Consider the following 23876-nt stretch of genomic DNA (forward strand, 5'->3'; position numbering starts at 1 on the left):
TTTCACAAGGTAGCATTGAATTTTAATACTGACAGACTGTATTCAGCAAAGTCGTACATTTTGTGTTTGGCAGAGTATACGAGTGACTTGTAGGTGAGCTGTCTACAAGCGACGCTTGTTGTTACATCATCGACTTATGCATGTGTAAAGGTCAACAATAAACAGCTGTATATGTTTTGTTTTGGCAATAATATTAAAACGGAAACAACAAATAAGGCAAATAAGGTACATTGTTAAATTATAAAAGGCTTGCCACAATTTCAAGCATAAAATGTACCTATGAAATACAGTAGTAATTTTAGTATTCAATACAGTAGTACAGTAGTAAAACTAACACAAGGGTGGCCAACTGTTCCTGGATAACCCGTGTGTGCAGTCTTTATTACTTAAAACTCTTTGAATCAGGTGTGCTGGGCTGGAATGAAACCCTGCACACACTGCTGCTACTTCCGGAGCAAAGTTGGCCATCCTTGGTCTCTAACATGATCCTGGCCTTATTGACACATCAGTATTCACTCCAATCATATTGCATATTACTGGCAATTAGCCTTCCTGTCTCAGCTGTGTAGCCTTTGAATCAGTCGACTCCGACGGAAGCACCAACACCTGTGTGCTAACATTCACAGATCTTTCCCAAACATGGATAGGCTAAACAAATATCCTATACAGGTCCAGTACCATAATAGAGTAACTATACATCAGCCTGGTTAAGACTGTGTTAACAAAAAAAGGCAATGGCTGGAGCTAAGTCAGGGTTTGATCCTGTATACGACCAAGGAACTTACAGCATTTTTATGGGCTGATATAAGGGCTTATCATTCCACAACAATAAAAGTCCCAAAAGGTACTTTTTTTCTTTTTTTTTCTCTTCAGGACATTGTCTGTCCTTTGACTGCTGTTGTTTGTTGGTAGAGAACAGTAGATCACAGTATGCAGTGCTGGTTGAGTCAGAGAGTCATCTTCTCATTGATGCAGAAGGGGTGATCTCCAGTTGTGTGTCAGTAAAGGTTGAATGGATGAGATTAGTGTTCATGCTGAATGCCAACGTGTGAGACGGAGGTGTGTGTGTCAGGACGATCTAGCACTCCAGCTTCAGAGTAAAATCCATATATCAAACAAAAATGTGTATCTATCCAAAAGTTATGGTCAGAAATGAAAACGAATAGTTTTGGGTGTAGGGGTACGTGCGTGTCAAAGAGAATGCCAGGTATCCAGGTTGCGACAGTTCCCAATCCTCCCCAGGTTGATAGCTTGCTACACTATCAACAAGGGAGAAGAGACAATCTAACAATAATGATGACCCTATCATGACATCGTGACCTCATCACCATCTCTACTCCCCAGCCCTGCTCCCCACAGGACCACTCTTGAACTTGACCACCATGACAGTGATGTTGTCTGGGCAGCCGCGGTAAAAGGACTGCAGCACAATGCTCTTGGCACCGTAGTGCGGCTCGTCCAGGCGCTCGCGCACAAAGCGCACCGCCTCCTCGTTGCTGAAGGCGTCCCACAGGCCGTCCGACGCCAGGATCATGAACTCGGGCTGCAGCTTGTCCAGGTCAAAGGTCAACACGTCAGGATCGGGGATGACCACGTTGAGGTTCTTCAGGGGGTAGTCGCCCAGCGATCGAGACATGGCCAGGATGCCCTGGACTCGCCATGAACCGTTGAAGCTTATGAAGCCCCCTGGTGGTGAAGGAATGGAAGTGCAATGCAATTGAATTAAACTACCTGTAACTTTATTATTCCACACTGGGACATTGGTCATTCATTGTGTACACAGAAAACAACACAGAAAAAAGTGCAGACTGAGCATAGAAATATCTGTATCCTAGTCAAAGTACACAATATCTATATATCTATAAATATTATATTTACCATATCCAGTGGCGTAAAGTACTTAAGTAAAAATACTTGAAAGTACTACTTAAGTAGTTTTTCTGGGTATCTGTACTTTACTTTACAGATTTTTTTCAACTTTTACTTCACTACATTCCTAAAATAATGTATTTTTTACTCCATACATTTTCCCTGACAACCCAAAGTACTCATTACATTTTGAATGCTGAGCAGGACAGGAAAATAGTGAAATTCCCACACTTATCAAGAGAACACATGGTCATCCCTACTGCCTATGTTCTGTCGGAATCACTAAAAACAAATGCATAGTTTGTAAATGATGTCTGAGTGTTGGAGTGTGCCCCTGGCTATCCATACATTTTAAAAACAAGAAAATGCTACCGCCTGCTTTGGTTAATATAAGGAGTTTGAAATGACTTATACTTTTACTTTGATACTTAGGTATATTGTAGGAATTCAATCCACTTGTGAAACTTACGTATATTTAAAAACCAAATACTTTTAGACTTTTACTCAAGTAGTATTTTACTGAGTAACTGTCACTTTTACTTGAGTCATTTTCTATTACACTTTTACTCAAGTATGACAATTGGGTACTTTTTCCACCACTGACCAAATCCAGCACAGGATATATTAGTGCTTCCTATCATTTGTCAGAGCTAATAATCCTCGCAAGGCTGCCGGCCCAGACGGCATCTCTAGCCATGTCCTCAGAGCATGCGCAGAACAGCTGGCTGGTGTGTTTACGGACATATTCAATCTATCCCTATCCCAGTCTGCTGTCCCCACTTGCTTCAAGATGTCCACCATTGTTCCTGTACCAAAGAAGGCAAAGATAACTGAACTAAATCACTATCTCCCTGTTGCACTCACTTCTGTCATCATGAAGTGCTTTGAGAGGCTAGTCAAGGATCATATCACCTCCACTTTACCTGTCACCCTAGACCCACTTCGATTTACTTACCGCCCCAATAGATCCACAGACGATGCAATCACCATCGCACTGCACAATTACCTATCCCATCTGGACAAGAGGAATACCTATGTAAGACTGCTGTTCATTGACTATAGCTCAGCATTCAACACCATAGTACCCTCTAAGCTCATCATTAAGCTGGACTTCCTGACGGGCCGCCCCCAGGTAGAAACAACACCTCCACTTCGCCGATCCTCAACACAGGGGCCCCACAAGGGTGCGTGCTCAGCCACCTCCTGTACTCCCTGTTCACCCATGACTGCATGGCCACGTATGTCTCCAACTCAATCATCAAGTTTGCAGAAGACACAACAGTAGTAGACCTGATTACCAACAATGACGAGACAGCGTACAGGGAGGAGGTGAGAGCCCTGAGAGAGTGGTGCCAGGAAAATAACGAAACGAAGGAGCTGATCGTGGACTTCAGGAAACAGCTGAGGGAGCACCCCCCTATCCAGATTGACGGGACCGCAGTGAAAGTGGAAAGCTTCAAGCTCCACGGCATACACATCATTGACGATCTGAAATGGTCCACCCACACAGACAGTGTGGTGAAGAAGGTGCAACAGCGCCTCTTCAACCTCAGGAGGCTGAAGACATTTTAGGGGCTTGGCCTCTAAAACCCCCACAAACTTTTACGGATGCAAAATTGAGAGCATCCTGTCGGGCTGTATCACCACTTGGTACAGCAACTGCACTGCCCGCAACCACAGGGCTCTCCAGAGGTTGGTGCGGTCTGCCCAACGCATCACAGAGGGTAAACTACCGACTCTCCAGGACACCTACAGCACACGATGTCACCATCATCAAGGACATCAACAACCCGAGCCACGGCCTGTTCACCCCACTATCATCCAGAAGGTGAGGTCAGTCAGTATCTGTGCATCAAAGCTGGGACCGAGAGACTGAAAAACTGCTTTTACCTCAAGGCCATCAGACAGTTAAATAACCATCACTTGCCGGCTTCTACCTGGTTACGCAACACTGCACCTTAGAGGCTGCTGCCCTATGTACATAGAAATGGAATCACTGGTCACTTTAATAATGTTTACATACTGCTTTAGTTTTCTCATATGTATATACTCTTTTCTATTCTACTGCATTTTAGTCAATGCCACTGCAACACATTGTTCAATCTAATATTTGTATTTCTTAATTCCATTATTTGACTTTTAGATTTGTGTGTATTGTTGCGAATTGTTAGATACTGCTGCACTGTTGGAACTAGGAACCCAAGCATTTTGCTACACCCACAATAACATCTAAATATGTGAATGTGACCAACACAATTTGATTTGATTTGATAAGCCATCACTGTTTGCATTTCCAAAGAGGGCCAACAGGTGGCGACTCAAGGCTGCAATTCTTAGTCTCTCCATTTGACACTGATTCATTCTAGTGATTCATCCTAGCGTGCCATTGTGATCTGCTGAAATGTGGGAAACATTTTACGAGGATAATTATACACTGCCTTGCCACAGCCAAGGAAATGTATGTGTGTTTTGTTTCTGTGACAGTTTGTTTCCTGGACAGTTTGAAGGCCCAATGCAGCAGATTTTTATTATCAATATCAAATCCTTTCTGGGTAAAAATGAAGTACATTCCAAAAAGAAAGAAAAACACTATTTCTGGAGCAAGAATTTTGCTAGGACTGTCTGGAAGTGGTCTGGCTTGGGAGGGGAAAAGTAGATGTTATTGGCAGAGAGGTTTGGAAACACAGAACAAAACATCATTTTGACAGCATGGGACCTTTAAGCCTGGTGCTGGATTGAGAAGCATTTTCAATTGAGATTTTTTTCATTCAAAATGCTTTTTTAGTTCCGTTCTAAAACAGCCCTGTGAAATTTAGCGTGACTTAACTCTGTAGTATTTACAGTTGAGCTAGGTTTGACACAAACGTCTCCACAACGTCCCCATAACGTCGTGGTCCTTTTGATCCATGCAGCGCTCCGCTCACCTGCCCTCTTGATCCTCTTGCGCTCTTTGAGCTGGTAGGGCTTGTGGTCATGTGACAGGGCCACCGCATTCCCATCCTTGTCACACAGCACGCCCCGCGAGTCCCCAACGTTGGCCACTGTTAGCTCCCGGTCTGATAGCAGGGCCACCAGACATGTAGTGCCTAAGAGAGAGAAATTGTTTTTTTTTCTTTTTTAAAGGGAAACCATAGCTAGATCTACACAACCGATGGCCTGGGACGTGGATCTATTTTGATATTAGACTACTGTGAAGTAATGAAAACATTTGACGAACTTAGATTTTTTTGTATGTGATGTCCCTTTAAGTTTACTTGAATACATTTTTCCCCTGTGTTTCTCATTCTCAGAATACAATGTGTATCCTAGTCTAGTAATCAAGCGCAACACTGAACGCCATAGTCTATTTACACTGAGTGTACAAAACATTAAGAACACCTGCTTTTTCCATGACACAGACTGACCAGGTGTATCCAGGTGAAAGCTCTGGTCCCTTATTGATGTCACTTGTTAAATCCACTTCGAATCAGTGTAGATGAAGGGGAGTAGACAGGTTAAAAAGGGATTTTTAAGCTTTGAGACAATTAAGACATGGATTGTGTCTGCGCGCCATTCAGAGAGTGAAAAAAGCACCGCTTTGAGTGTGTCAAGAACTGCAACGCTGCTGGGTTTTTCAGTTTCCCATGTGTATCAAGAATGGTCCACCACCCCAAAGGACATCCAGACAACTTGACAAGACTGTGGGAAGCATTGGAGTCAACATGGGCCAGCATCCTTGTGGAATGCTTTCGATACCTTTTTAGAGTCCATGCCCTGATGAATTGAGGCTGTTCTGGGGGCAAAGGAGGGGTGCAACTCAATATTAGGAAAGTGTTCCCAATGTTTTGTACACTCAGTGTATATCATAACAACGAAAGCATCCGAGTAACAGGAGCGAATGCTATTCCTGGCCCTAATAACTTATCTGACAAAGGTTTATCTTTTCATTCTGCCCATGTCCTCCACTTCCATTGGAATTGATTTATAAGGTACTGTTTCCAGTACAGGCGTCTAATCCATTTCTCAGGGCTGACAATAAATCTCCCAGGGCAACAAAGGGATGCGACACTGACTTTATGTCTTGACCTTCAAAAGGTCTTCTACATGGAGACATTTCACCGCCGCCATAACAAATAATACTACATTTGAGGTATACTGCTGTTCTTAGACAAAATCTGTAAAACATCTAAAAAAGTGCTTTACATTTATTAAAAAAGTGTTCCTTGTCTCTCTGTTTTCTCTACGCAGAACGTCATTAGGATGTTTTACAGAGAGGGTCAACTCTGACCAGTCTTAACCTGGGTTACGTTCAATAGGTGGAAAACAGAGTGAAACAGGGAGGCACTACCTTAACTTGTCCAATAAGAACACATATTTTCGTTTCCTACTGAAGATAACTATCTGACCTATTGTCTTAACCCCTCCCCCACTGTTGCCACCTTTTTAATGTGTGACACCTGGGCTCGTATTCACAAAACGTCTCAGAGTAGGAGTGCTGATCTAGGATCAGGTTCCCCCTGTACATGTAATCTTATTAATTATTGGCAAAACGGTCCCTCACCTGCTTCGTCATGATTGGCGGAGAGCTTGTCCACCATGTCTCGGTCCACAGCCAGGATGCGCTGCTCCAGGATGCTGTGGTAGGAGAGAACGCCCTCCCTCTTCTCCCTGTCATAGGACAGCAGCTGCTGCCTCAGAGACTCTGGCAAGTGGGCCTTCACGAAGTCAGCTGCAGCCTGAGAGAGAGAGAGAAGGGAGGATAGAGAAATAATTTCCCTTATTTGGTTGAATTTCAGTTATTTGACTGGTTGACATTCCAACGATTTGTTGTTACAACACCGTGCCGTTACATGTACAGAATGTTAGCTTTTTTTCTTATAGCCAAATTCATCCAGACTCAACTTTATGTTTGAAAGACGTACATGATTATTATCTATACTCAGCAGTGTTCTGAGTAAATTAATGGTGGCCTTGAGATAGAGTGTCTATGTGCCCATCTTTTACAAGAGCACAGACAGGAGATTTTATACTTAACCTTTATTTAACTAGGCAAGTCAACGGCGGCCAAACCCTAATCCGTACATCGCTGGGACAATTGTGCGCCTCCCTATGGGACTCCCAATCACGGCCGGTTGTGATACAGCCTGGAATCGAACCAGGGTCTGTAGTGACACATCTAGCACCGAGATGCAGAGCCTTAGACCGCTGCGCCACTCGGGAGGTAGCTGCCAAGGTAAACAAAGTATCAGATGTTTAGTTTCAAAATGTCTGTTTATATCATGGTTCAATTTAAATTGAGTCAAAACAAGTTCTTCAAATTGAAATACATTGAAATGGACTTGACCCCAAAATACAAGTTGAAAACACTTTTTATACACACCAAAGGCACGACATGACACTCAAAGATAACCATGCTTTCTAGGAGCTACCAGAAATATTCATAAAGACTAGAGGGAGCCTATTCATTATTTACAGTAAGACCCAGTAAGAGCATATCTAAACAAAAAGCTATACATAGCACAGGACCATAGAAGTTATATTTGACCAAGCACATTTTATATATACAGTGTAGAAATGGTTTCAATGTATATGGCAGTATGTCTACACATAATGAATGTGTTTACATAAAGCACTGAGTGAATGGAGGGCTATTTGTAAGATATTTTAATATGCACGCCCAAACGCACACTTGGTTGAGTTGCTAATGTCAATGAATCATGCCTGGCTGTTCAGGAATGAATTGTGTAAGGGACAATCAACGAGAGGCTATGCGTTCTATGGAAAATAATGAACAACGTGGAAGGTGTGTTCCACGACTATCATTTTCCAGAGAACGCATGGCTATAATGTAACACATTTGCCGGTAGAAATGTGTTCAACATCCGCTGAAGTAGCTAGCAAGTTTACTAGATAGCTACAGTAGTTGCCGTGGTAGCCAAACAACCAGACTTGCTAGATTAGCTAACCAAAACATCCGCCCTTGCTTGTCATTATGAAAATCGAATTCAACAATGCCAATAATGTTTTCAATTCGACTTTTGCTTTCAAAAGCAGCTCAAGGGCCTCCCGGGTGGCGCAGTGGTTAAGGGCGCTGTGGCGGGCTGGGCGCAGTGTGCGCTAACCAAGGTTGCCAGGTGCACGGTGTTTCCTTCGACACATTGTTGCGGCTGGCTTCCGGGTTGGATGCGCGCTGTGTTAAGAAGCAGTGCGGCTGGTTGGGTTGTGTATCGGAGGACACATGACATTCGACCTTCGTCTCTCCCGAGCCCGTAAGGGAGTTGTAGCTATGAGACAAAATAGTAGCTACTAACAATTGGATACCATGAAATTGGGGAGAAAAAGGTGGTAAAATACCGTGCAAATATACTGTGCATTATAGGTAAATAATACATGCTCTAGAATGCCTGTCAAGCCAATCGGAAACAAGTAATCAACAATGCCATGGTATTGTTAAGCAATAAGGCCCGAGGAGGTGTGGTATATGGCCAATATACCACGGCTAAGGGCTGTTTTTAGGCACAACGCATCGCTGAGTGCCTTGACACAGCCCTTAGCTGTGGTATATTGCCGATATATCACCCCCCAAAAAATGTATAATAATATGTAAATATCACAAACCCCTGAGGGTTTGAACTGCACTGTTGGTTAAGGGCTTGTAAGTAAGCATTTCATTGTCTACACTTGTTGTATTCGGAGCATGTGACAAATAAAGTTTGATTTGCCTTATTGAACGGGTTATAAACTGGTTACCAATTAAAGCAGTAAAAAATAAATGTTTTGTCATACCCCTGGTATACGGTCTGATATACCATGGCTGTCAGCCAATCAGCGTTCAGGGTTCGAACCTCCCAGTTTATAATAGTTAATAATGACTAATCAAGTACCATGGGAAGAGCTCTACAGTGTGCATGAAGGTTAACATTGGTTTCCAGTGATGATGTTAAAAATACTTTGTATATTGAGATTACTGTGTATTAGGGAAAGGGGGATCCCTAGTCAGTTGTCCTGAATTCATTCATTCAGTTGAACTGAATGCATTCAACTGAAATGTGTCTTCCGCATTTAACCCAACCCCTCTGAATCAGAGAGGTGCTGGTGGCTGCCTTAATCAGCAACCACGTCATCAGCGCCCGGGAACAGTGGGTTAAATGCCTTGCTCGGGGGCAGAATGACAGATTTTTACCTTGTCAGCTCAGGGATTCGATCCAGCAACCTTACCGGTTACTAGCCCAACGCTCCTATCCGCCAAAGCTACCTTACTCCGGTAAGCACAGTGAATCCTCTTTGTTTCACTACAAGTAAAAATGTGATATTAGTTGGATTGACATTAAGAGGATGGCATTCAGTATCTTAGTGGTTATTTTTTTGTCTGGGAGGTGAAAGAGAAAATGAAGGATGGTTCAACAGGTGTTCTGTGCTTAATTATTCAACAACCTCTCTTCATCGCCATTCCTCCCTCCTTCCTGCTCTCTTTTTCAAGCCCTTTCCTTATTTCCCCTGCCCCCTACTTTCTCCTCAGATCACGTTCACTGAACACTAATTCAGCAGCTAGACGTTCAGAAATATTTCAGTAGAGAACCTTTCAGAACTCTCTCAAACTTGAGGCTCCAACGCTCATGTCGTTTGCATATTCGTTACACTTTGCAATCAACAGTTGTTATGTTTTCATCACTCCTGTAATCAAGGCACCCAATTAACCGAGGCAGATGAGATATTAACGAACAAACTCATTTCACCCATAGTGATAATTGTAGGAGCAGATTCATTTGAGAGAGAAAAGAAGAGGGGGGGGTGTGTGTGTGTAATGATGAAGTGAAATGGTATAAATAAATGATCAAAACAACCAACTCTTCATTAGTCTCTCTCTCTCTCTCTCTCTAAGTGTACACAGGGAGCATTGAATAGTGAACAGTGAATGTAGTTACCCATCCAAGAGCCCAAACGACTGAGCCATGTAAAAGTCAATGCAGTCTTCATGGCTGTAGACTCAATTTACCCCGTAAACTCAACTGTCAGTTTGAACCAAAATAAAATGAAGAATATTTACTTGTAATGGCCTTGTTGGTTAAGAGTGTCTGGCCTGAGATTGGAAGGTTGAGAGTTCGAGCTCCGGCTCTGTCATTCTAAAGACAAAAAATGGGACCCAATGAGTCTCTGCTTGGCACTCAGCATTGAGGAGAGAGATTGGAGGTAAGGTCCTGCGATAGACTGGCATCCTGTCCAGGGGGGTGAACTTGTACATCAAGTTGTCTCACATTAGAGAAACCGGAGATAGGCTCCTGGTACTTTACTGACCTTTTACCTTTTTGGTCAAAATAAGGACTGCTAAAAGATTGAAAAAAGAAAGAGTTGAGAATATGCAACATATTTGCAGTTAAAGGACACACTGCTCAGTTAGGAACGGGCTGTTCTATACACAGATATTTGTTTTGGAGACATTTCTCTCCATTTGATATTGGGGGACAAGCAAACATTTATATTTATCAACTTGCAGAAAATTATTTGGAGAAAAGCCCTTGAACACAAACACCTCCTGCAACTGGAAGGCGGAGGAGTGGAAGATTTTTCTTCATTCCGGAGACTTGGGTAACTTATGGTTCGTACTGAAAAGGTGAACATTTAGCCATCTGAGTCTGTTGGGTTTGGTGCATGCAAACATACACATGCTTTCTCAAACTAACACACCTCCTCTGTTACTCTCACCATATGCTTGCCAAAAGAGCTCAGCTCCGGATAACTTAATTCAACACACGGCCCCTTCTGACAAAAAAGTTCCACAACACATTCCTATATGCATGTTCTTATAACTCATTCCCTCAGTGGTCTATAGTCTACTGCGTGTGCTTCTCTTGGACGTGTCTCTGGCACTAGTCAGGATGTTGTGCAACCTTCTCTTAATTGAAGATGGCGCCCGGAAGAAATGGCAGCCATGTTACGGGTGACTAACCAATTGTGCGATTATGTGGTTTTTTTTTTGCGTTATTTGTAACTTATTTTATACATAATGTTTCTGCCACCATATCTTATGGCAAAACGAACTTCTGCATATCAGGACAATGATCATTCACCTCGGATTAGACAAAGATTTTTTCGTCAACAAGCAGGACGCCCAGGATGTACTTCAGACACCCGACAAGGCCCAAATCCCTGTCATTGGCAGGAGAAAGAGACGCCTGTATAGAGGACACGGCGCTGGGTGCCTCGTAAGGATCCGCCAACGGCGAGTGGGAAATCTGCCCTTACCATCAATATTACTTGCCAACGTACAATCATTGGACAATACATTAGACGAGATACGATCACGAATATCCTACCAACGGGACATCAAAAACTGTAACATCTTATGTTTCACCGAATCGTGGCTGAATTACGACATGGAAAACATTCCGCTAGCGAGATATAAGCTGCACCTGCTAGAAAGAACAGCACACTCCGGTAAGATGGGGGGGGGGGGGATGGGGGTGGTCTGTGTATATTTCTAAACAACAGCCGGTGCACAAATTCTAAGGAAGTCTCTAGATTTTGCTCGCCTGAAGTAGAGTAGCTGATAATAAGCTGTAGACCACACTATTTTCCAAGAGAGTTTTCATCAATTTTTTTCCGAGGCTGTGTATTTACCACTACAGACGGACGCTGGCACTAAGACCACACTGAGTCAGCTGTATAAGGAAATAAGCAAACAGGAACCACTCACCCAGAGGTGGCGCTCCTAGTGGCCGGGGACGTTAATGCAGGGAAACTTAAATCAGTTTAACCTAATTTCTATCAGCATGTTAAATGCACAACCAGAGGGAGAAAAAAATAGAGATCACCTTCACTCCATGCACAGAGATGCGTAGAAAGCTCTCCCTTGCCCTCCATTTGGCAAATCTGACCATAATTATATCCCCTTGATTCCTGCTTTCAAGCAAAAATGAAAGCAGGAAGCACCAGTGACTCGGTCTATAAAAAAGTGGTCAGATGAAGCAGATGCTAAGCTACAGGACTGTTTTGCTAGCACAGACTGGAACATGTTCCGGGATTCTTCCGATGGCATTGAGGAGTACAGTGAGGGGGAAAAGTATTTGATCCCCTGCTGATTTTGTAAGTTTTCCCACTGACAAAGAAATTATCAGTCTATAATTTTAATGGTAGGTTTATTTGAACAGTGAGAGACAGAATAACAACAACAAAAATCCAGAAAAGCGCATGTCAAAAATGTTATAAATTGATTTGCATTTTAATGAGGGAAATAAGTATTTGACCCCTCTGCAAAACATGACTTAGTACTTGGTGGCAAAACCCTTGTTGGCAATCACAGAGGTCAGACGTTTCTTGTAGTTGGCCACCAGGTTTGCACACAAGTCAGGAGGGATTTTGTCCCACTTCTCTTTGCAGATCTTCTCCAAGTCATTAAGGTTTCGAGGCTGTGTCACGTTCTGACCTTTATTTCCTTTGTTTTGTATTTAGTTAGTATGGTCAGGGCGTGAGTTGGGTGGGCAGTCTATGTTTGTTTTTCTATGTTTTGGGGCATTTCTATGTTTCGGCCTAGTATGGTTCTCAATCAGAGGCAGGTGTCATTAGTTGTCTCTGATTGAGAATCATACTTACGTAGCCTGGGTTGCACTGTTTGTTTGTGGGTGATGGTCTATGTTAGTGGCTTGTGTCAGCACAGGTCTAATTTGTAGCTTCACGGTCGTCATTTGTTTATTGTTTTGTATGCAGTGTCAGTACTTTCTTTATTAAAGATTTACCATGGACACTTACCACGCCGCATTTTGGTCTACCGATCCATCTCACCTCTCCTCTTCAGATGAAGAGGAGGACGACCGTGACAGGCTGACGTTTGGCAACTCGAACCTTCAGCTCCCTCCACAGATGTTCTATGGGATTAAGGTCTGGAGACTAGCTAGGCCATTCCAGGACCTTAATATGCTTCTTCTTGAGCCACTCCTTTGTTGCCTTGGCCGTGTGTTTTGGGTCATTGTCATGCTGGAATACCCATCCACGACCAATTGTCAATGCCCTGGCTGAGGGAAGGAGGTTCTCACCCAAGATTTGACGGTACATGGCCCCGTCCATTGTCCCTTTGATGCGGTGAAGTTGTCCAGTCCCCTTAGCAGGAAAACACCCCCAGAGCATAATGTTTCCACCTCCATGTTTGACGGTGGGGATGGTGTTCTTGGGGTCATAGGCAGCATTCCTCCTCCTCCAAACACGGTGAGTTGAGTTGATGCCAAAGAGCTCAATTTTGGTCTCATCTGACCACAACACTTTCACCCAGTTGTCCTCTGAATCATTCAGATGTTCATTGGCAAACTTCAGACTGGCATGTATATGTGCTTTCTTGAGCAGGGGGGACCTTGCGGGCGCTGCAGGATTTCAGTCCTTCACAGCGTAGTGTGTTACCAATTGTTTTCTTGGTGACTATGGTCCCAGCTGCCTTGAGATCATTGACAAGATCCTCCCGTGTAGTTCTGGGCTGATTCCTCACCGTTCTCATGATAATTGCAACTCCACAAGGTGAGATCTTGCATGGAGCCCCAGGCCGAGGGAGATTGACAGTTCTTTTGTGTTTCTTCCATTTGCAAATAATCGCACCAACTGTTGTCACCTTCTCACCAAGCTGCTTGGTGATGGTCTTGTAGCCCATCCCAGCCTTGTGTAGGTCTACAATCTTGTCCCTGACATCCTTGGAGAGCTCTTTGGTCTTGGCCATGGTGGAGAGTTTGGAATCTGATTGATTGATTGCTTCTGTGGACAGGTGTCTTTTATACAGGTAATAAACTGAGATTAGGAGCACTCCCTTTAAGAGTGTGCTCCTAATCTCAGCTCATTACCTGTATAAAAGACACCTGGGAGCCAGAAATATTTCTGATTGAGAGGGGGTCAAATACGTATTTCCCTCATTAAAATGCAAATCAATTTATAACATTTTTGACATGCGTTTTTCTGGATGTTTTTGTTGTTATTCTGTCTCTCACTGTTCAAATAAACCTACCATTAAAATTATAGACTGATCATTTCTTGGTCAGTGGGCAAACGTACAAAATCAGCAGGGGATCAAATACTTGTTTCCCTCACTGTACACCACATCAGTCACTGGCTTTATCAATAAGTGCATCAAGGACGTCGTCCCCACGCGCGTCGGATGTGGCAGGGCCTGCAAACTATTACAGACTACAAAGGGAAGCATAGCTGCAAGCTGACCAGTGACACAAGCCTACCAGACGAGCTAAATCACTTCTATGCTCGCTTCGAGGCAAGCAACACTGAGGCATGCATGAGAGCATCAGCTGTTCCGGACGACTATGTGATCACGCTCCCCGTAGCCGACGTGAGTAAGATCTTTAAACAGGTCAACATTCACAAGGCCGCTGGGCCAGACGGATTACCAGGACGTGTGCTCCGGGCATGTGCTGACCAACTGGCAGGTGTCTTTACTGACATTTTCAACATGTCCTTGATTTGAGTCTGTAATACCAAAATGTTTCAAGCAGACCACCATAGTCCCTGTGCCCAAGAGCACTAAGGTAACCTGCCTAAATGACTACAGACCCGTAGCACTCACGTCCGAATCCATGAAGTCCTCTGAAAGGCTTATAATGGCTCACATTAACACCATTATCCCAGAAACCCTAGACCCACTCCAATTTGCATACCGCCTAAACAGGTCCACAGATGATGCAATCTCTATTGCACTTCACACTGCCCTTTCCCACCTGGACAAAAGGAACACCTACGTGGGAATGCTATTCATTGATTACAGCTCAGCGTTCAACACCATAGTGCTCTCAAAGCTCATCACTAAGCTCAGGATCCTGGGACTAAACAACTCTCTCTGCAACTGAATCCTGGACTTCCTGACGGGCCTCCCCCAGGTGGTGAGGGTAGGTAGCAACACATTTTCCACGCTGATCCTCAACACTGGAGCCCCTCAGGGGTGCGTGCTCAGTCCCCTCCTGTACTCCCTGTGCACCGACGACTGCCTGGCCAGGCACGACTCCAACACCATCATTAAGTTTGCAGACGACACAACAGTGGTATGCCTGATCACTGACAGCGACGAGACAGCCTATAGGAAGGTCGTCAGAGACCTGGCTGGGTGGTGCCAGAATAACAACCTATCCCTCAACGTAATCAAGACAAAGGAGATGATTGTGGACTACAGGAAAAGGAGGCCCGAGCACGCCCCCATTCTCATTTACGTGGCTGTAGTGGAGCAGGTTGAGAGCTTCAAGTTCCTTGGTGTCCCCATCACCAACAAACTAGAATGGTCCAAACACACCAAGACAGTCGTGAAGAGGGCACGACAGGACCAATTTCCCCTCAGGAGACTGAAAAGATTTGGCATTGGTCCTCAGATCCTCAAAAGGTTCTACAGCTGCAACAATGAGAGCATGGTTGCATCACTGCCTGGTACGGCAACTGCTCGGCCTCCGACCACAAGGCACCGCAGAGGGTAGTGCATACGGCCCAGTACATCACTGGGGCTAAACTGCCTGCCATCCAGGACCTCTACACCAGGCGGTGTCAGAGGACGGCCCTAAAAATGGTCAAAGACCCCAACCACCCCAGTCATAGACTGTTCTCTCTGCTACCGCATGGCAAGCGGTACCGGAGCGCCAAGTCTAGGGCCAAAAGGCTTCTCAACAGCTTTTACCCTCAAGCCATAAGACTCCTGAGCAGGTAATCAAATGGCCACCCAGACTATTTGCAACTCCTTGGTCCTGCTGCTGACAGCCAGGTTTATTGCCTACGTGGCCAGCCTGTGAACAGTGTACCTACTGTAAAGGGGACCTGCCTCATGTAGACATTGACAACTATCTCCTGTGGTAATCTGGGCTCAACTCCTTGGTCCTGCTGCAGGACCACTCTGCCCAGCTGCTGACAGCCAGGTTTATTGCATATGTGGCCAGCCTGGGCACAGTGTACCTAAGCATTGGGTCAACAGAGCCGCCTTCCACTCTCAGATGCTGGTGCACCAAGCTCCAGCCTCTAAAATGGTGAAAGAACTACGGTTCGGTTTGTTCGTTTCATGTCACACGAGTATCCGAAGAAAGAGGCAGGTGAATGTTTGGTACGGGAGTTGGCCAGGTCCTTTTTGTGACAGAGAGACAGGCGAGACACAAAGAGTTCCACTCCAAATGAAAAAGATGGATGGGAACTACCAAGAGACTTCTGCCAACAGATTGTGGTGGAAATTCAACACAAGGGACACCTGAAGCTGATCTTAAAATGAATCACTTTTTATTATCAGCAAGCTGGAGAGGTTACAACAAACTCTGCACACCCTACAGGTCTATCAGAAGCTCTGTTGGGGCGGTCCCAGCTGCTGTCTTATATACAGCTATACACAGACAAGTTATATTTGCATGATTTAGCATAACTAATTCATCACTACCGGTGGCTCACACATGTGACTGGCCAATACCTAACGAGGCTCTCTCTCTCTCCAAGTTGAGACCTTGAAACTGAGACACCTCGGTTGTTCCCATAGCAATATTCTGGTCGACTGCCAAGCTGAGAATCAGTGATAGTGAGGATTCCTCCATAAGCGATCAGTCAGTCACCTGCACGAACCCATCTAATGAGTGATTATGAAGTAGCATTAATTTGATACATACAACAGAACATTTCCCTCACATGATCAAGGAGCCCTAAATCACGTTCACCAACTACCAGCAGGTCACAGGCATGGAGGGTCATTTCACAGCCATCTAGGGGAACCTGGCGCCTTTATGGTTACAGCGTGGCGTCTTTCCATGTTTCCACCTAACTGTCCCTAGTAAGCCAAACCAGGCAGGGAAGTTGGAGTCGGTACATTGACACACTGATGCAAATAAATGAACATGGTGTGTATACAATGAACCACGTTGTCTGCTTTTGAAAGCATCAGAGGTGCATGGCGATCTTCGGGTTCATTATTTATTTATTTTATATTGGGACGGATTTAACATTTGCAGTTCTGGAATTTGTTATGTGTTAAGTTTGTGCGCGTGTGTGTGTGTGGACTCTGATTTGTGTGTTTCTGGCAAAAATCCCACTGAGAACAAGGTCAAAGTAACCCAGCCTGCAGAGTAATAGCTAATGCATGTCACTCTGTCACCATGACCACAGAAAACACACAAACAGCAGGGGTGGTAATTGGCCCACAGAGGGACGGGGGACCGGACAGGAATAGGCAGAAAGGTCCAGATAGATATGTAAACAGCCCGCCCAATCAGACTCCCTCCAGCCTTCACGACACAACATCAACAACAACAACTCTATTCAAAGCCTTAAGGCCCTTATATTAACAGGATCTTGCCAACCTATTTAGAGAAGGAATAGCATGACAGACATAGTACTACTAATGGTTGAAAGCTGATGTAGGTTGAACTGGCTTTCGTTTTCAGTGTACATATAAAACTGGTAATACAACACAAAAAAAAAAAACATTTTAACATAAGAAAAAGCCAATAACATAGAGAACACAGTAAAATCTGCCTGAAGATGATGCCAACAGTTTGTGGACTAAATTATTAGGCTGCAGGAGATGAGCATTACCATAAGATAAAAAGTAGAGAGGATTAACGACTACCACGTGAATCTCAAAATGGCAGGTTGAATACCTCTCTTCTGTAGTCAATATAAGGTCTAATGTGGGTCTCATCTTACAATACATGCATGGTGGACAAACTCCTAAGAAGTAAATGGCCTAGATAAAAAATACTATTTTTTCATCAACATAAATCCTTTAGTATTTCCATTTGCGAAGATAGACACAGTTGCCATACTTAATGAGTAAACTAAAGTGGCATTTGTGACTTCTAAAATGCACGTGTAATAGTGTGTAAAAGTTTATGTGTAATAGCTATGTAATAGTCGCTCCCTATCCCAGTCTGCTGTCCCCACATTCTTCAAGATGGCCACCATTGTTCCTGTACCCAAGAAGGCAAAGATAACTGAACTAAATCACTATCTCCCTGTAGCACTATCTCCCTGTAGCACTCACTTCTGTCATCATGAAGTGCTTTGAGAGACTAGTCAAGGATCATATCACCTCCACCTTACCTGCCACCCTAGACCCACTTCAGTTTGCATATCGCCCCAACGGGTCCACAGACGACGCAATCGCCATCACACTGCACACTGCCCCATCTATCCCATCTGGACAAGAGGAATACCTATGCAAGAATGCTGTTCATTGACTATAGTTCAGCATTCAACACCATAGCACACTCCAAGCTCATCATTAAGCTTAAGGCCCTGGGTCTGAACCCCGCCCTGTGCAATTGGGTCCTGGACTTCCAAACGGGCCGCCCCCCAGGTGGTGAAGGCAGGAAACTACATCTCCACTTCGCCGATCCTCAACACTGAGGCCCCACAAGGGTGTGTGCTCAGCCCCCTCCTGTACTCCCTGTTCACCCATGACTGCACGGCCATGCATGCCTCCAACTCATTCATCAAGTTTGCAGACAACCCAACAGTAGTGGGCTTGATTAGAACAATGACGAGACAGCCTACAGGGAGGAGGTGAGGGCACTCGGAGTGTGGTGTCAGGAAAACAACCTCTCACTCAAGGTCAACAAAACAAAGGAGATGATCGTGGACTTCAGGAAACAGCAGAGGGAGCACCCCCCTATCAACATCGACGGGACAGTAGTGGAGAAGGTGGAAAGTTTTAAGTTCCTCGGCGTACACATCACGGACAAACTGAAACGGTCCACCCACACTGACAGTGTGGCGAAGAAGGCGCAACAGCGCCTCTTCTACCTCAGGAGGCTGAAGAAATTTGGCTCGTCACCTAAAACCCTCACAAACTTTTACAGATGCACAATTGAGGGCATCCTGTCATGCTGTGTCACCGTCTGGTACGGCAACTGCACCGCCCACAACCGCAAGGCTCTCCAGAGGGTGGTGCGGTCTGCACAACGCATCACTGGGGGCAAACTACCTGCCCTCCAGGACACCTACAGCACCCGATGTCACAGGAAGGCCAAAAAGATCATCAAGGACAACAACCAACCGAGCAGCTGCCTGTTCACCCCGCTACCATCCAGAAGGCGAGGTCAGTACAGGTGCATCAAAGTTGGGACCGAGAGACTGAAAAATAGCTTCTATCTCAAAGCCATCACTCTAAACAGCCATCACTAACACAGCTGCTGCCTACATACAGACTCAAATCATTGGCCATTTTAATAAATGGATCACAAGTCACTTTAAATAATGCCACTAATGCCAATAATGTTTACATATCTTACGTTACCCATCTCATATGTACACTACCGTTCAAAAGTTTGTGGTCACTTTGAAATGTTCTTGTTTGTGAAAGAAAAGCATTTTTGGGCATTAAAATAACATCAAATTCATCAGAAATACAGTGTAGACATTGTTAATGTTGTAAATGGCAAACTTCCTCTAACTAGAATAAAAAGAAGAGTGGGAGGCCCCGGTGCACAGAGGCGGAGCAAGAGGGGTGTCCAGGGTGGCATTGGACACCCCTGACACCTGATTGGCCACCCCGGGTGCCACCCCAAAATGTAATTCGCTACTGGCAGTTTGATGCTGATTGACATCTCATTTCACCTCTTGTTGAAAGAAGCATTTATTTTGACGTTCGGCAGCGCATTTTTTAAATCGAGAAGGAGGAAGAGAGAATATTATCGTTGGTTGCGAGACACAGAAGAATAAGAAGAACCTACAGAAGAAGAGAGAATATTTCCACAGCTCCACAAGCTCCTTTCGCGATTGGCAAAAGCATCATATTTGAAGTAAGTTAAGGTTTAGCATCGGGTTTAGGTTTCCTGAACAACTTTTACGAAAGTTGAGTCGCTGTGTCAGTTCATTTTAGACCTTTGACTCCATTAACAGACAGTTAATCAGATAAGAGAGATCGGTTAACAATTTAGCCTAACATTTTGTTTACATCTGTGCTAGTAATACACGCATATACAGTGCAGTGTCATAAGTTACCGTTAGCTAATGTGGGGTAACTAGTAGGCTGCAGCTGTCAGTGTTCATCAAATTGAAATCCATTACCTCAGTTAGATTTTCGTACTTGAACTCAAAACGAACAATTGTTGCTATCAATCTGTTAACGTTACTCAAAAGACTACCACAATTTTCAGATAGCCTGTTTGCTATCGTAAAGGTGTAAGAAATTATAGCTAGCTAAGTTACTTACTGCAGAGTTGGGATAGCCATGATCTAACTAGTAACTTAAGGTACAGTTATACAGTTTTAAGGTACAGTTATGATAATGGGGATTTGTAATTAAGATTGAGATTGGACTAGAATGTGGGTAATTGGATGCTTAGATGTCACCATAGTTTTTGCATAGGGTCAAATAAACATGAAAAAAAGGGAGAGATATCAGACTTCTGTTCTTAAAGGACCCAATGGTAGGCCAGGCCTATACTTTAAACTACACATTTTAGTTAGCAGCTGTTAGTATCTAATCTTGTGGATCCCTTAATTACACATTTACACAGAGATATGACACATTATTTAACGTGTATTTCAGACATTACAAGATCCAGAGAAGAGGGTCCTGTACCAGCCGTGTTTGAAAACATTTCCCAGAACTCAGCATGGTACTTAGGAAAAGGGCTTTCAACAGCTCCTGGTATAAGGACAATTCATAGTTTGAATATTCTCTAAGTCAAGATTCGACTTACTGTTTCACCTGTAGGCATTTTTGTCTGCCCAATACACCTGAATCTGCCTTCACACACAGTCAGGTTTTTGTAACTGGGAAAAAGGCGCTGTTTAAAGATTCTTTAAGCTCCATTCGAAGGCAGAGCATCATATCAATGCTATGTATGCTTGGAATCAGCAGAAAAAAAGGGCTATTGACAGCAACTCATCAATGTTAGATGTCATAAATGAGGACCGGAAAAATAAAGTTGAGGAAAAGTGTACTTACATTAAAACAATTGCAGATATGCTCCTATTAACTGCCACTCAAAATATAGTGCAGAGAGGTCATCCAGAGTCTGATGACTCTCACGACAAGGGTCATTTTTTGGGGACAATATCTTAGAAGAAATGGCAAAGCATGACCCATCTCATAGAGAAGAAAATGAATGCATGTCGCAATGCTAAGAACACAAGTCACCAAATCCAGAAGGAAGTTGTTGAGGGCTGAGCTGAGATGGTACAAAGTGAAGTAATAAGAGAAGTTTTTTAAAAAAGTGACGTTTTCAGTGTTATTGCAGATGAATCCAAAGATTTAAAGAAAAAATGTCTTTAGTTGTGAGGTACTATTACTACGGGGCCGTCCACAAAAGATTTTCACACTTTCAGTCAGCTGAAAGCTGAGATGCAGCAGGTCTCACTAAAATGATAATTGATTGCCTTGGAAAAACATGGTCTGGACTGCAGAAATGATCTTGTGGGGCAAGACTATGACGGTGCATCCGTCACGAGCGAAAAGCATTCTGATGTGTCTGCACGGATTAAAAACAGTGCGTGATTTGCATTTTATGTGCACTGTAATGCACATTGTTTGAATTTGGTTCTTGTCGATGCTGTAAAATCAGTGCCCGGGCAACTTTTTTTGCTCTCCTGCAGAAGCTTTATAAGTTTGTATCTGGCTCATACGTTCATCTCAAGTGGCTTGCAGTTCAGAAAGAGACAGTCTCACAGTTGAGCTGCAGAGGCGTTTTTCAAAGAAGAATTGCGAGAAAATGCAAGGGGTCCAGTCTCTCAACCCAAAGACTACAACATCCTTGAATGAGGAGCTTCTGTTTGCCTTTGCTCAGACCTTTGAGTCAGATTTAGAGGACCACAAACATGAGGTTCATCAAACCAAGCGGCTTCTTGATAGGAGAGAAAAGTGGAAGCGAAAGACCGTCTACTCTCCTTGACTGTGTGTTTCTAGAACCTTATAAAGAGGTCTTCCATGAGCTATTTTGACTTTGTAAGATTTCTGTTGCTACACCAGTCAGCAGTGCTTCTTGCGAGAAAAGTACAACACTGTGTACTACTCCCTTCACAGAACAGAGCAAACGGGCTCTAACCTGAATAGAAAGAGAAGTGGGAGGCCCCGATGCACAACTGAGCAAGAGGACAAGTACATTCGAGTGTCTAGTTTGAGAAACAAACGCCTCACAAGTCCTCAACTGGCAGCTTCATTAAATAGTACCCGCAAAACTCCAGTCTCAACGTCAACAGTGAGGAGACGACTCAGGGATACTGGCCTTCTAGGCAGAGTTGCAAAGAAAAAGCCATATCTCAGACTGGCCAATAAAAAGAAAGGATTAAGACGGGCAACAGAACACAAACACTGGACAGAGATATGGCTTTTCTGTAATATCTTTGAAATAGTGTGTAATAGTTTTGTAATACCTTTGTAATAGTATGTAATATCTTTGTAATAGTGTGTAATAGCTTTGTAATAGCGTGTGATAGTGTCTGTGAGAAAGAGAATCCCGCCTCCAGGCTCACTGAGGACACCGGAGTGGCAGATGGTTCACCAGACATGTGGTCTAGAGGCTCCTTTGGGAATTCACTGACCCTTGACAGAAAAAGGGGGGAAAAGGTTCACACCCATGTGTGTGACACACAAAGCCTCAAAGGCAGCCTCTCTGTGCGCATACGCAATTCAACCCCCATGTATTTGTGCTGATGATATCACAAGAAAAACATTAGCATGTCCCCAGACTATTCTCTGTTTGAAGTGATTTTAGTTGGATGTATCCTGAAAGCTGGGGTGGGAACATGTTTTGTTTGGACCTCTCTCACTCCAAATCCAAATGAGAACGCTGTAATGACCAAAGATATCTATGTTATTTAGTCACTTTATTTTATCAGGGAGTCCTACTGAGACCACGGTCTCTTTTACAGAGGAGCCCTGAATGACTTAAAATGACAGAAAGTACACACGTCAAAATGTGAATACAAAATGCAAGCAGAGAGAGAGGAAAAGACGGTCATAAAAAAAAACGAACACATTCATCAGTAATAAGGTCCCGAATTGCCCGAGAGGCATCAGAACATCAAATTTAAGAACAATTTGAAGATCGTTTCACAAATAAGGTGCAAGAAAGGTAAATCCAGCTTTCAGTTAACGCAGTAGAGACCAAAGGAGTTTCCAGAGTTAACCATCCCTGAGACCAGGTGTGGTAACTTGAATGTCTAAAGTTCAGTAAAGATGATCGGTACAGTGGGACTTTTTGTAAAAGGGCTTTATAAATGAAAATGTAGCAATGTATCAATCTACATGACATCAAAGAGGGAAAACCAACTTTCTGGTAGAGAATGCAGTGATGAGTAACTAAAACTGTTGCCTGTAATAAAGCGCAGTACGCTATGATAAACTGCATCGAACGGCTTTAATGAAGTGGCTGCTGGGTTCATATTGATGACGTCGCCATAGTCTAGGACCAATAGGAACGTCGACTGAATAATATGCATTCTACTATTTTGTGAAAGGCAGGACCTATTAATATAGAAAATTACAATTTTTATTCTCAGCTTTTTAACTACAATATACAGTATATACAAAAGTATGTGGACACCAAATACGTGGATTTGGCTATTTCAGCCACATCCGTTGCTGACAGGTGTATAAAATCGAGCGCACCGCCATGCAATCTCCACAGACAAACATTGGCAGTAGAATGGCCTTACTGAAGAGCTCAGTGACTTTCAACGTGGCACTGTCATAGGATGTCACCTTTCCAACAAGTAAATTCATCACATTTCTGTCCTGCTAGAGCTGCCCCGGTTAACTGTAAGTGCTGTTGTTGTGAAGTGGAAACATCTAGGAGAAACAACGGCTCACTGTTTGGTTGGCCACACACAACCTCACAGAACGGGACCGCCGAGTGATGAAGCGCGTACAAATTGTCTGTCAGCACAAGAACTGTTAGTCAGGAGCTTCATGAAATGGGTTTCCATGCCTGAGCAGCCGCACACAATCCTAAGATCACCATGTGCAATGCCAAGTGTCAGCTGGAGTGGTGTAAAGCTCGCTACCATTGGACTGGAGCAGTGGAAAAGCGTTCTCTGGAGTGATGAATCGCTCACCATCTGGCAGTCCGACGGACGAATCTGGGTTT

General features: G+C 43.9%; 2 protein-coding genes across 4 annotated transcripts in view; one reads left to right on the forward strand and one right to left on the reverse strand.

The window, feature by feature from the left end:
* Positions 1-23876, reverse strand: part of LOC110530155 (protein phosphatase 1L) — a 26118-nt gene continuing 2242 nt past the window's right edge. For 2 of the 3 annotated variants that reach the window (XR_016482469.1, XM_036985712.2), the window contains 4 exons: positions 6884-7073; positions 6410-6584; positions 4794-4955; positions 1-1686 (listed from right to left, as the gene is read on the reverse strand). Coding sequence is in view for 2 of the 3 variants with exons in the window: in XM_036985712.2 (XP_036841607.1) it covers positions 1334-1686; positions 4794-4955; positions 6410-6446 (552 nt within the window). In the remaining variant the exon portion in view is untranslated. Of the gene's footprint in view, positions 1687-4793; positions 4956-6409; positions 6585-6883; positions 7074-23876 lie in introns of those variants that run through there. The other variant, XM_021613003.3, reaches the window with a different exon arrangement.
* The window catches only part of otol1a (otolin 1a), a 16094-nt gene continuing 11680 nt past the window's right edge, over positions 19463-23876 (forward strand). Inside the window, exon 1 of the mRNA XM_036985713.2 lies at positions 19463-19583. The gene's annotated coding sequence lies outside the window, so the exon portion shown is untranslated. The remainder of the gene's footprint in view (positions 19584-23876) is intronic.

Source organism: Oncorhynchus mykiss, chromosome 8 (genome assembly GCF_057628025.1).
Source record: "Oncorhynchus mykiss isolate SJ-2025 chromosome 8, ASM5762802v1, whole genome shotgun sequence".
Lineage (NCBI taxonomy): Eukaryota > Metazoa > Chordata > Actinopteri > Salmoniformes > Salmonidae > Oncorhynchus > Oncorhynchus mykiss.